This window comes from Rhea pennata, chromosome Z (genome assembly GCF_028389875.1).
Source record: "Rhea pennata isolate bPtePen1 chromosome Z, bPtePen1.pri, whole genome shotgun sequence".
NCBI classification, from domain to species: Eukaryota; Metazoa; Chordata; class Aves; order Rheiformes; family Rheidae; genus Rhea; species Rhea pennata.
In genome coordinates this window covers 62,770,039-62,782,737 of record NC_084702.1, presented here as the reverse complement: position 1 = coordinate 62,782,737, position 12,699 = coordinate 62,770,039, and the positions used below count along the sequence as shown (strand labels likewise).

The 12,699-nt window shown below is 42.0% G+C and overlaps 1 protein-coding gene across 1 annotated transcript in view; it reads right to left on the bottom strand.

Annotated features, from left to right (window-relative positions):
- ANKRD55 (ankyrin repeat domain 55) overlaps positions 1 to 1,416 on the bottom strand; it is a 49,314-nt gene extending 47,898 nt beyond the window's left edge. The window contains exon 1 of the mRNA XM_062599904.1: positions 1,377 to 1,416. Coding sequence (XP_062455888.1) covers positions 1,377 to 1,416 — 40 coding nt within the window. The remainder of the gene's footprint in view (positions 1 to 1,376) is intronic.
- Positions 1,417 to 12,699: the final 11,283 nt, after the last annotated feature.

The window sequence follows — 12,699 nt, the reverse complement described above, 5'->3', positions numbered from 1 at the left end:
AGGAAAGGTAGACATAAGCCTGATGCTTTACATAGAGTGTATTTACTTGGGGATGAAAGGGAGGCAAACAGAGAATCTGCAGCTAGCAGCATTTTCTGTCCTGTGGACATAAATCGAACTCTGTCCACTGGGAGAAAATAAGTCTGCTTGGGCAGGGAGCAGATGCTTGACCAGCTGGCCTGCTACGTGAGCTACAAGATAACTGACAATTGCTTCATTTCAGGAGGCGATTTGGGACCAGGGACCCAAGTAAGTGAAGGCTGTCGGTCGCAGCTGTGGTGGCAGTGCCTGTGTTCAAGCATGGGCGAAGGTTTCAGGCACAGGCAGGTGCCTACCAAAACCATCGCAGGTCTGCAGGCTGCTCGCCTCCCCTCTATGAGGCCAATGGATCACAGGCCAAGCACAAAGGTACAACTTGTGGGAAACAGAAGCCCAAAGATACGGCAGCATGTGTCTTGCCCTTTACTGAGTCCTGTCCTTTGTCTTTTTGCAAAGTCAGCACATTTGTTTTAGCGCCATCTTGGCTGTACCAGCTTGGACACTTTGCAGGTGTGCACTGGAAGCTGTCACCACTGCACACAAATTATTTTGCAAGCTGGCTTAAAGAGAAATCTGTTGCAGCAGGGATAATCAAACAATGACTATTTCCTGCTTTGAGAGCATAAAAGGAATACCACTACACTCTTTATAGTGGATTAATTGTAAGAGGTAAAGACAGGTGTAGACAACTAAAGACAGGTGTAGACAACTAAAGACATGAAATTCAACTATTTAACTTGAAAGAGGAAAAAAAAGCAACCTAGCTTTTTCCATAGCAACCTAAACATGTTCCTAAACATGTTTAGGAACCTAAAACCTAAAATCTTCATTTTGGGGCTTTGTAAGATATTTTAAATTCATAGATATGGCAATAGTTACCTAGTATAGCTAAGATTTACTGAAGAAAAGTCAATCACATCAGCATCTATTCCTTTCAACATATCCAAACTAACAGACCTGTGAAAATCAGCTTTTCATAAATTTTCACTCCATTTTAATTGGCTCTGCTTGCTAATGTTGCAATTGTTATATATCCAGAAAAGCGCAAATGCACAACATAATATACATATACATCTCTCAAAACTGAGCAAAAAAAAATCAAATGCTATTACTATTCTGCTGAAATTTTATTTTAAAAATAACTGTAGCAATAGGCAGAAATACCCATCTCTAAAACTGATGCAAGTCCCTCATATGGAACCAACATTGGTCTCCATCAGACCTGACGTTTTCCTGTATTTCCAGTCATTCATTGATTCTGCCAGGTAATCTTAGTACATTTGCATGGGATGCATGGGAGGACCAGAGGATTTTGAAATAAGTAGTAAGTGACTTACCTTTGTGCTGATCAAACACTGATGAGGAACTGAAATCCATAGTGGACTATCTCATTATTTACAATCAGACCAGAAAAATACCATCTCCAGGGTTTCCAGGGAAGAATGTAGTATATTACAGTAAACAATATATGCAATGATAGCTGTTGCCAATCTTCTTGTCAGAGAATTAAACTCGTTTTACGGCTGCAGGTTGTTGTCAAGGCAAAGTCACTGTCACTGGCATAACAGGAATGGTATATTCTGTTTGTTATGGACCCTCTTAAAATGACATCTCTGGAAGCCTAACGGAGCTTGTGTGAAAAACGTCTGAGCTTCAGAGAATCAAATTGCCTTCGAGCTCTGAAAGATGCTGCAGATCACCCAGCATCAGCAGCAGAGTGCTGCCTGTAGACAAACAAGCCTCAGAGGGTGAATGGGATTTCACTGTGGCAACAGAGCATGTGCAGAGCTGCCGGCGCAGTCTGGAGACAGATGTCCTCCCTGCGAGCCCAGCAGCATGTGCTGCACTGGCAGACAGTGATGTTGTAGAAGGTGCTTGTGATCACTATGCATATGCCGTATGCCCAAGGTTGATTATTCAAATGAGGCTTTCAGAAATTAGCTATTTACTGATTTAACTCCTGGATGGAGAATATAAATAAGCAAACCATTACTGCCTTAATATATTAATACATAATTACAATTGTCAATAAATAAGAACACCTTATCATGTTAGAAGTGGATAGTGGTGATTTCAACAACACTATGTAACAGGTTTAATAATTCACAGTGTATGCTCCCAACCCTGCGTGTCAGTCAAACCAACAGGAGATCCATGTCTTCTGGCTATTTTTTTGATTGACCTCTGCCTTCCTACATTGGGAACTTGGTCTCTGTGCTGTGAAGGGGATGGGACCCAGGCTAGCTTTGCTTCTTATTGAGATGTTTCCACAGCAGAAGTAACAATAAATGGGCTGGCTTGGAATTTACTTGGAGAAGTGGATCACCAGCACTGTCTGGGGTCGGGTGGACAGGAAGGATATAAAAAGTTTGCTTAGCACTGGCGCATTGAAAGGGACACATCACTGCAGGTGAATAAGGCAAACTAATATGAAAATTAAGAAAGGCAAAGCAGTTTTGGCCCAAAGGTGCAGTGAGGGCCTACCCTAAAGTTATGCCTAAACTTGGTCAGCCTAAGAGCTTCTTAGTCTTTATTTACTGTATTGATTTTGTTTTTGCTGTATTGATTGATTCTACTGACTGCAACAGAAGCTTAGAAAAATAACTTACATGTAGACATTGTGGACACTTAAATTTAGGAGTTGAATCTGGAGTTGATTCACATCCCCCAAACTCACTTTTGAATCCAAGGCCAAATGTGTTTAGAAAGAAGACAGAATGGTCCAGGCAAGTAAAGCCTTGTGCAGCCTTGAAATTGCAGACCAGAACTGAAATTTTCTAAAATGTAATAATAGTGTGATCTACTCAAGGGTCCTTAACTGAGGAAAGCTCTACCCAGCCTGTAGTGGGACTGTGGTGATAGAGATTGGTTTTATTTCTTTTCTTTACTGCTAACTTGTTTGTATTTTGGCTCATCTCAGGCATTTTTATATGGAGGCAGGATCCACTATGTGGTAAGTGCTGTCTGTGCACAGATCCAGGAGCAGAATATTAGTTTTGCAGACAGTCAGCTCCTAACTGTCAGCTCTTCACCATCAGGGTCGTTCAGCTGGTGATGCCGGCTTTCCCCTGGCTCATGGGACAGTCCATCTAACCTAATACCTTGGCTTTGCTCAAGAGCTGCCACTGCTGCTTCCTGCACAAGAAGGGACTGGAATTCAGGCATGTCTCCTCTAGAGTCTATATGTAATCAAGCACTTCAGAATGCTAATTATTACCCCTAGATGATCCCAGAAAGACTCTCAAAAGTGGCCTTTGCTTCCTTCATCTGACAAGAGGTCCTTTGTCCTCTGTGTACAAAGGGCTTCTGACCCTGGGTACTATTGCAGCATGGGTCATGCACAGTTAGACAGCCACTCCACAGTCCTCTGTCTAATCCTATCCATTTCAGTTCTCACAGTTATACCTGCCCTTTACCTTGAGTCTCTATCCTTCCACTCTGATTCTGTGATGAAGGCAAGGGGTATTGGATGTTACTGCTGTAGTCTAACTGTCACAGTGCATTAGCCTAGGAATGACGCACACTGCAGGGTGCACAGCAAGGGGACCTGGGGGAGAAACACTGGAGAGCTGACTCCTTGCTGGTCCCCATGGAGGGCACAACAATATTTCCTATGGCACTCTGGAGAGCTCAGCTCACCTGTCTTCAGCTGTGAGCCAGCACATGGTGAGCCAGGCACCGCCTCTGAGGTAGCTGTCCATAGTCCGTAAGGACAGACTGTGCTTGTGAGCCAGCACCTCCTGCCGTAGGTGTCCAAGGGGCCCAGAATCCGTCGCGTTTAGCTGCTGCCTGCTGTTCCCACGCAGGTACCCTCCTAACTGTTTTAGCTTAGAGGGCTGACTTCTACATAGCTAAAATTAAGCAGATAAATTATAGCTAAAATTAAGCGGATGAATTCCAGCTCTTCCTAGATGTATTTTTAAAAGTGAAAAACCTCTCTCTCTTTTTATCCGCTGCTTTGTCCCCATTGTTTCCTTAACAGGACATTCAACAAATTAATAAATCAGCAGGCAGTGCTTTTTCTTTTTTTTCTTCTTCCCCCCCCCCCCCCTCTTTCTTGCATCTTCCAGAGGACACCCCAGAAGAGCTCAGCTGGCAGGCCTCTGTCTGCAGTCACACTCCCTTTGAGCGCTGCCTGGGAGAACACCCAAGAAATGCCCTCTACATCTGACAAAAAAGAAACAAAGCCAATGCTTTAGCAAAAGATCTTTGCCCATGTAGACATGAGCACCAGGTAAATACAAGCCTTTCTCTGCTGTGATAGACAGCTCAGCTCAGGGGCTGGCAGAAAGGATAAGATTTTGAATTTAGGCTTGAGTCAGTGACTTCTCTGTAAGTATCTTTTTATTGTTTTTTTAAAAGTCTCAGAGAAAATGTCTTCATATTCCTCATTGCCCCTCATGCTCTGTGACTCTGGAAGTGAGCCTGGACAGGACAGCAGTGCCAGAAGAGGATAGATGTGGCCCAGTCATGGCAGCAGAGAAAGCTGATAGTGTTGTTAATTTACACTCGTCATTAATTGAAACAAAGTGTTTCTGACTTTTTATGATGTTGTGTAGTGCAGGAAAATCATGGCTACAGAAAAGTGCTGAAAAGAAACTAGGAGAAGCACTGGGCTTTTCCTGCATGTATTTTTGCCCGTATTTGCCTGTGCATCAGAGTTTAGTGGTGGGTAGGGTAATTAACTCTCTGTAATCAGAGCTCATTAGGTGAGTGCAAGTGCTGTGCTGGTGACACGTGTGGGTGCAGGACCTGAGCCTGTATCTCTGTCTGTCACAGTGCTGTGTAGTGTGACGACTGATGCCTGCTAGCTCAGAGTGGGCTCAGGATCCCTACTGTGGTTTGTGCATCTGGCATCAGGTGATACTTTTTGAATCGTTCATGATACTGATACAAGAAATTATTTTCATGACAGTAAATAACTGAGGCAAAGCTCCGAAAGGCTGAGGACAGAGTGGAAAGGTTGTTTTCTTCTCACTAGCCCCCACTGTCCAGCTAATATGGCCTTACTGGAAGTCTGTGGTGACTTCACTCCCAAGCAGAAGTGCAGCACAAACCAGAGGGGAGGATGTGGACATCTCCTTTCTTCTCTAGGCTATGTTATCCCTCACATCACCTTCTTTTTTCCCCCTTTGCCAGCTCTTCTCACTAGCAAACCTCCCTTCTGCCCTTTGACCTACCTGTGCAGCTGAGAAATACCCCTGTCTGGGAGGACATGAGGGGGAGCACAGGGCAGTGCAGGCTGGACTTTCTTGGTAAGACCATAGAGAGTGGAAGAAACATACTCAGATGTTAATGAAGTGTTATATACAGGGGTACACAGCAGGGCTAAAGGCTGGTGATGCAGATACTGAGATATCGTCTTTGCCTATAACACCTGATAGCATGTGCTGTGTGGCACATTGCCATCACGAACGTAGACTGATCTTACATAGCTGGTCTTTTTCTGCTGCTGCTCTTGTAGGACATTGGCAAGTAGGCAAGGGCGCTGCATCCATTTTCACTCTTGATGCTGCCAGTACTTTGGAAGAAAGATGCTCTCCTTGTTTTGCTTTGCAAAGCACTGGAACAGCAGTGCCCTCTTCTGTAAAGAGCACTCGCAGGAGCTAGCATCACAGAGACAACACCAGGAGTAAAATGCTTGCCTGGATTCCTTCACTGGTGTATTGCAAACCTAAATGTTTACAGCCTCAGTATTGCTTGGTAAACATATAATATAATGAGTGGAAGTCAAAATGATCAAAGGGATAAAATCAGCCTTCTTTTTCAGTTCCTAATAAAATCAAATTATAATAATTTGATTATAACGTATTTAAAATATGAAACCATATATAAACTAACTCCTGATTTGAAAGGGGAACTAAAGACTCAATGTTAGGGAGTGATAAAGTTACCACCAAGCTCAGACTTTGTATGGACAAGTCAGAATCCCACCAAGATAGAACAACTGAGCTGTGCTGTCTGAAAAGGACTGACCCAGAATTCACTCAAATGAAGACAATCTCTTAAAATGTCAATGGATAAACAGTGACTACAGAATAGAGAATAAAGTCACAGATAGATCTTTGAAGTTCTTACCTGAAATACAAGGCAGAGTGAGGAGCCGTTCTATTCTGCTCCCTGCTTTATAAGGCCAAATACATCTTCTGCTAAATCAATATGAATTTATGCCCTTGACTTCAATGGGGTCAAGGTGTTTCCCATGGTACAGTTGCTTTAAATATCACTAGGATCTTGTGAGGCAGATATCAAGCTAATCATGCCTGAGAGTCCATCCTGTAATTACAGTAGTGCTGTTAACCAGTGACTGGTTTTCTAGGTATTGTTTTCCCAAATGATGATCTATTTATAATTAACTAAACTGAATTTTTGGTTTTTCTCAAACTGATTGTTGTGCCCTATTTAGGAGGAGTGGGAGGTATCACAGTGAGTTTATCATCACCTCCTACCATGATGTAGCTTTCTTTCTTTACTCTCCAAAGAATTCCTCAGGATTTAGATCTTTTCAGGTCTAAAATTGCATTCAGTAATCCTGGCAGGATGTAAGACCAATGCATAGAGCCTGGGGGAGCAGACCAGAGAGACATACTTGCAGAATAGCAGAAGATGATGGGTATGGAGACTGCTCAAGGCAGGAGAGTCAAGGGAAATGTAGATATGTGTGTTCTAGGTATACATCTGTATCTGTGACACTACGGAGGCAGAGCTGGGGCTGGTGTCGTGTTTGGAGTATTACATTGGTAGGGGGAAATATATAGTCAAACTTTTGCTTTTTTTAACTTCTTCTTTTCTTGTTTGCTCTACATAGGGAAAAAATATTTGTACCAGGTCAGATCAAAAATTTATCTAGCCCAGTAACCATAGTGTCTAACTAGCACTCACCAGTGGATGTCTAGTGAACTGCAGGAGATCGAGGCAAATGTCTAGTGTTACTTCTCCAGAGTACTGGGATCATGGCCCTCTTAGCTGCAGAACGAACTCTCTTTAAAGCAGTCTTGTAATTCTGTGGAATTCCAGTAGATGGTGGAATTTGATCAACACTTGATTCTTTGAACCATTAGAAGCAGCTTTAAATAGAGACAGTTGCATTGCTTTTCTATTAGACCCTTTTAAACAGAGAAAGACAAGTTCATTTGTGTGAAACAGGTAATCTTTGACATTATGCAATACATTAAGAGTATCTGCAAATTAATGAAGCCCTGTTCCAGACATCATATAACAATGTAGAGAATTACTAATCAGCTGTCCATGAATGACAGCTCTGAGAGTCTCTCTATAAACTTTTGTGAAAGTAAATTTTCATTGATAAAATAAGTGAAAAGCTTAATACACATTTTTAGCTTTCAAACCCCAGAATGTTATATCTTAAGTCAGAAAATCTAGTCATTTAGAGGTAGATGGGAAATTACAGGTGGTCTGAGAACAGTGTCAGGAAGAATGGAACAAAATGACAAAGAAAGATTAACTGACGTGTCTGTGTGTAGTTAAAATGAGAAGGGACAAAGCCACCTCCTTGAGCACAGCATAAAGAGAAGGTGGCTGCCAGTGTCCCATTTTTGCTTGCAGATCAGGACATTCATGTTTGAAATCCCGATCTTGCTGTGACGCTGATACACCAGGACAATCAGGTCAAGTCCTCTTTGAACTGCACTTGGATTAATCATACCTGAATGCTGCTTGAACCTCATTTCAAGGCTATTGGCACCATTCTGCTTTCGTGCGTTTACTGTAACAGTTTTCCTGTAAGCCACAGGAAAAGTCTAGTCAGGCATGTGTTAGTGACTCTAGAAGCTCTTTATGTTATAAGCAGGAGTTGTATCCAGGTTGTGCAGTGGGCCACTTGGATGGCATTACTAGGCAGTGTAACAAATCCAAGCAGCACAGCTGAACAGGAAATTTGAATGGGAATTCAGTTCTTAGAAGAATGAGTTAATAAGGAAATTAGTTCATCCCTTACTTCTGGGCACTTTCACATATATTGTGTGAGGTATTCAGTCCAATCAGCTTCGACTGTAGAAATAGCACTCTCTGTACTGTGTCACAGGTTTATTATGTCACTTGAATTCCCTCTGTTCCTCACTGATGTTTACAATATACTGATATCAGTCATCCACACTTCCTATTTTTCTGCAGCAACCATGTAAGCACATGCCTTCTTTCTAGTCTTGTTTCTTTGAATGTCTTTCTCTGCCTACTAATGCACAAATTGAAGGAGATTAGTAAGACTAAATTTCACACCCCCATATCTTTATATAGTGTTTTGTTCTAAGGATTTCAGTCTCATATGATGATGGTGTTTCTATGCCAGAATAATTCCTGGTCTTTGAAAATCTGGGCCTTCCTGTCTGACCCATGAAAGCCCAGAGAGCACCTTTAGTCCTTCCCTAGACATCTCCCCAATGGGCTGCAAATGTACCATGTTTCAAGGAAACTAGTTACAATAGTGGGAAAGTTATCATGGTGCAGCTACAACCAGGACCATTCAGATATGAAAAATTAACCACAGGGAAAAATAATAATGAGAATAAAACTGTTTTGAATGGGCCACACTGGAATTGCAGATGTCCTTTAAAAGTTGAGCATCAGATTTTACATAGCTCCAGGAGAAAAGCTTTTTGTTTCCTCCATTTATAAATTTTGCTATTGTCCTATACAGTTTTTGTTTTTATGACTACAACTTGGAAGCAGTTTACCTTTTCAGTTGTTGTTCAGTTGTTTTCATACTCTACATAAACTCCAAGCAGAAGTAGATACAATGGCAATGGTGTATGCCAGATCATTGCTTGTATAACTTTATCAATGACTGTTTAATCCAGATATAAACAGGTAAATAACAGGTAAATAACACAGCTGCATAATGTTGCATCAAAAGCTGCTCCTCTGACTCTCTTTGGTGAGATCATAATGAGGCGTGTCATGTGGAATGAAGAAGCTGATGGTCTTTGGTTTTTTTGTGTTCAGGATAATCAGAGATACATGTCTATTAAGGTTTTGACTAGCAGTATTTTGCATTTCATAATGAGGTATGCCTAAGCCTCAAAGATGAGAAAAAATAGGTGTCTATAACATGCAAACTACAAACTCCAGCCTGAAGGGCTTAGTCCTACATTCTTTGCATACCCAGAACTCCTGTTGATATCTCATCCTAGATTACTAGATTTACTTAAGGTTTACAAGGTGACAAGTGCATTGGTAGTAACTGGGCACACAGGATATTATATTTACATGGAAGAGACAATTTAACCCTGTATATATGAAACTCAAACAGAAATGCAAACATTTAACTGGTATCTGAATGTATTTAGTACACTCACTGTCAGAATATAAAGATATGCAGCTGAGTAGGCTAAAGCACCAGAATTAAGTTCAGAACAAAACCAAACACAATGGCTAAAACAAAGTTATCCTCTTGAAGACTTACATAATTATAGACACTGAATGAACATCAAATCTGCAACCCAGCAAGACTCAGGATTATAATAGAATTTGCTATTACTTTGATGCAACCAAATAGTCCTCAGACCTATGTATGACCTATTTTTGGACACCTCTCCCACCACCTGTACAATAGGTACTGCAATTAGTGTGGAATCACAGTAGTACTTGGAGGGCCAAGCAAGCAGGGGGCTCCCATTATGCCAGGCAGTGCTGAAACCCATCTCAAAACCCTGTTGCAATCCCGAGGCTTTTCAGTCCACCTAGATAAGATATAGAAATGTCATAAAGAGAAATCAAGGTGAAGTGCCTTGTGAAGGCCTTCAGAAGGCCAGAGTAGGCTAGCAGGCCAGAGATTAGCATCAAGGACTTCCAGGTGGCAGTGATACGCCAGTGCTTTAGTCACTGGATATCGTGGCTGTGGGAGCTAGGACAGTCTTTGAGTTGGGAGATTTGTGTTCTGCCATAAGCCTGGTCTCATAGGCTCTGCTGTTCTGGTTTACTGGCAGATTGTAAGTGGAACAAATAATAATAATATTCATCAACTATTCTTTGAAAGCAAATGCAAAAGATATGCGTATGTAACTGATGTGATTTTTAAAAGCATGAATGAATGTTTGGAAGAAGGCTCTTGTAATATTTGCCTGTTTCTAATTGTGATCTCTGTAGTCAGTGTACAACAAGAAAGTGAAAACCATAGTTTGCTGCTGACAAGTGGGTTTTATATAAAGTAATTTTTGAATCTTGGAGGACTTCTCTGAGATTACAAAACCATTCCAAGTGGGTCAAAGTGTGACGTTAAATTATGTGGATAATTTAACTGGCTACAGAAACTGGAAGCTCACTGGGACCACTTGAAAACTCTGTGAATGTTTATTCTGCGTATGATGGACAGGCACGAGCTTGCCGTATTTGTGCTCTGACACAAAGACAAGCCTGCTTTGTTAGTTCAAGCTCAGCACCATGTTAATGCAGTCAGACAACATTTTTCAGCTTGGAGTATCTATCTACAATATCCCATGGGAAAACAGCAAAAGGAGGAACTTTTCCTCTCCAAATGTAATTGAAACTTCCAGAAATGTTTGTCAGAAGGTAATTCACAGATTAAGCACCATAAATATTTCCATAAACAGTCTCATGTAGCAGGCTGAGTTCAGCATGATATAAACGGGAGAAGTACCCTATGATTTTAGGTCACTGCTCCTGAAAAAGGCCAGTTTCTTCTTGACTCCATGTAGATGTGTGGGAATGGGAATGGAGGAGTAGAAGAGAGGAGATGCCAAAGGTGCCTCTAGCATCTACAGCTTGAACAAAAAGCTGGATGAATGGCAGTCCCACTGTTCAGACAACGACACGGGCCGTTCCTTCGTGGTTTGCTCAAGGATACCTGGCACCCCAAATAAGGGGGCGCATGTAGGACCGTGGCTTTCCCCTTTGATCTCTGAGGGAGTAGTAAAAGGATGGCAATGGCAACCTGCCACTGTGTAAGCAGCGCAGCTTTGTGCAGCTCCAAATACAGGAGCATGCTCACCTGGCATAACCGAGCCATGAAACCAAACCTTGCGCCCGTGCAGTTTGACCTCAGGCAGTAAGTAATTCGCCTGGCGCCTGGGGCCCTGCAGCGCCCGTGCAGAGGGATGGCAGCTTTGCCTTGCGTTTAGCCTTCTGTGGCACAGTGGGTGACAGAGGAAAGGGCAAGCCTTGCTCCCCACCCTACGGAGCCTGCCTTAGCACGGTCCTCAAAAGACGAAGCAAGCACAGACCTTCCCAGCAAAACTGTCACTCTGCTGATTTCCAGGGAGAGGGAAACATTTTTCAGTCTGATGAGGCAAATTTAAAGTAAAATATTTCCCAGAAAAGAGTGAAAACAAATATTAAAAGAATGAATGTATAGTCCCTTGGCAGTGATGTCCCCCACCCCCAGACACACACAAACAGGCATCGCAGCTTCTTTCAGCATGTAGCTGGTAGGAAAATGTCTTTGCTCTGGGAATAGGATAGAACCTGTCAGTGACCAAAATGCAGTATTTGCTGGCCCACCCTGGGCTGAGCCGAGCTGCTGGGGTGCAGCGACGGATCTGGCTGTCCCTGGCTTATGTGGAGCTGCTGCAGCCTGGTCCCACTCATTCGGGGTTTTGTGGCAGTGCCACTGTGTGCAGCCACAGAAGGGCAATAGATACTGGGAAGTGTACACAGGAAGCAATGACATTTTTCTCACTAACTCAGGCACTGAAGTAAATACCCTGACAACCCATCCTTTTACCCCTCATGGAGACCTTGCAAGACAACTTGATTCTGATTGTTGTGTGACTGACTAAAGGTTGAAGCATTTTAAAGTTCTTTGATCATGTTTTTAGCTCTGCACTTTCTAAGACTCAAATTATTTTGAAATGATAACACTCTTACACATTAGCTTGTTCTTTCCTAATTGGAGTCACTTTGGGAATCTGTAAATCCTCAGCTATTAATTATCAGTGGGTGGATATGGCAGTATAGAAGTAAATATAACAAGTACTGTAATTATTGGAAAAGAGACAGTCTCAAGGAATAGGAAGAGGCATGCCAGATTTGTTGTGTGTTTGTATTCAAATTATTTGACTAGTAAAGAAAGTCCTTTACAAATATTTTTCTATTGCAGAATTTTAGTTTGCTATGACTTGCAGGGTTGTCAGTTATCCACCACTATCTTGACAACTGCATGAATATGAAACCGTCATGTCTGCAAATCATGAAAGTGTCATGATTCCCAGGGTGGATGAATGAGAAAGTATAGCTGATGTATTATTCTGCTGCTCTAAAATATCAGTCATCATCTACTTTTCTGAGTTTTCTTATGTTTTTTCCAAAAGTGACAAGTACACACTATTCTTCCAGGACAACTCTGTCCCTACAGGAAGTTATACAAGCAAGGCCGTAGCTGTACAGTTCCACTGAAGCATCTAACAAGCAAATTTTGTTGTACACAATACTCTTAGATGACCACTCGAACAAGATGAACAACAAGTAGTTTAAAGTAATTTGTCAGCTTTGGCAATACACACACACACACGCACACAAACACAAACACACACACAAACACATTGTATTTATATGCAAAGACATGGTAAAGCCTTTACCAATCCTGACCTGGGTGTTAAGATAGGTTACAAGAGAAATTCATCAGCAGAGATATTAGAATGGGCTCAGACACAGAAAAAATAGATCTATTTGAAATAAAGGCAGATA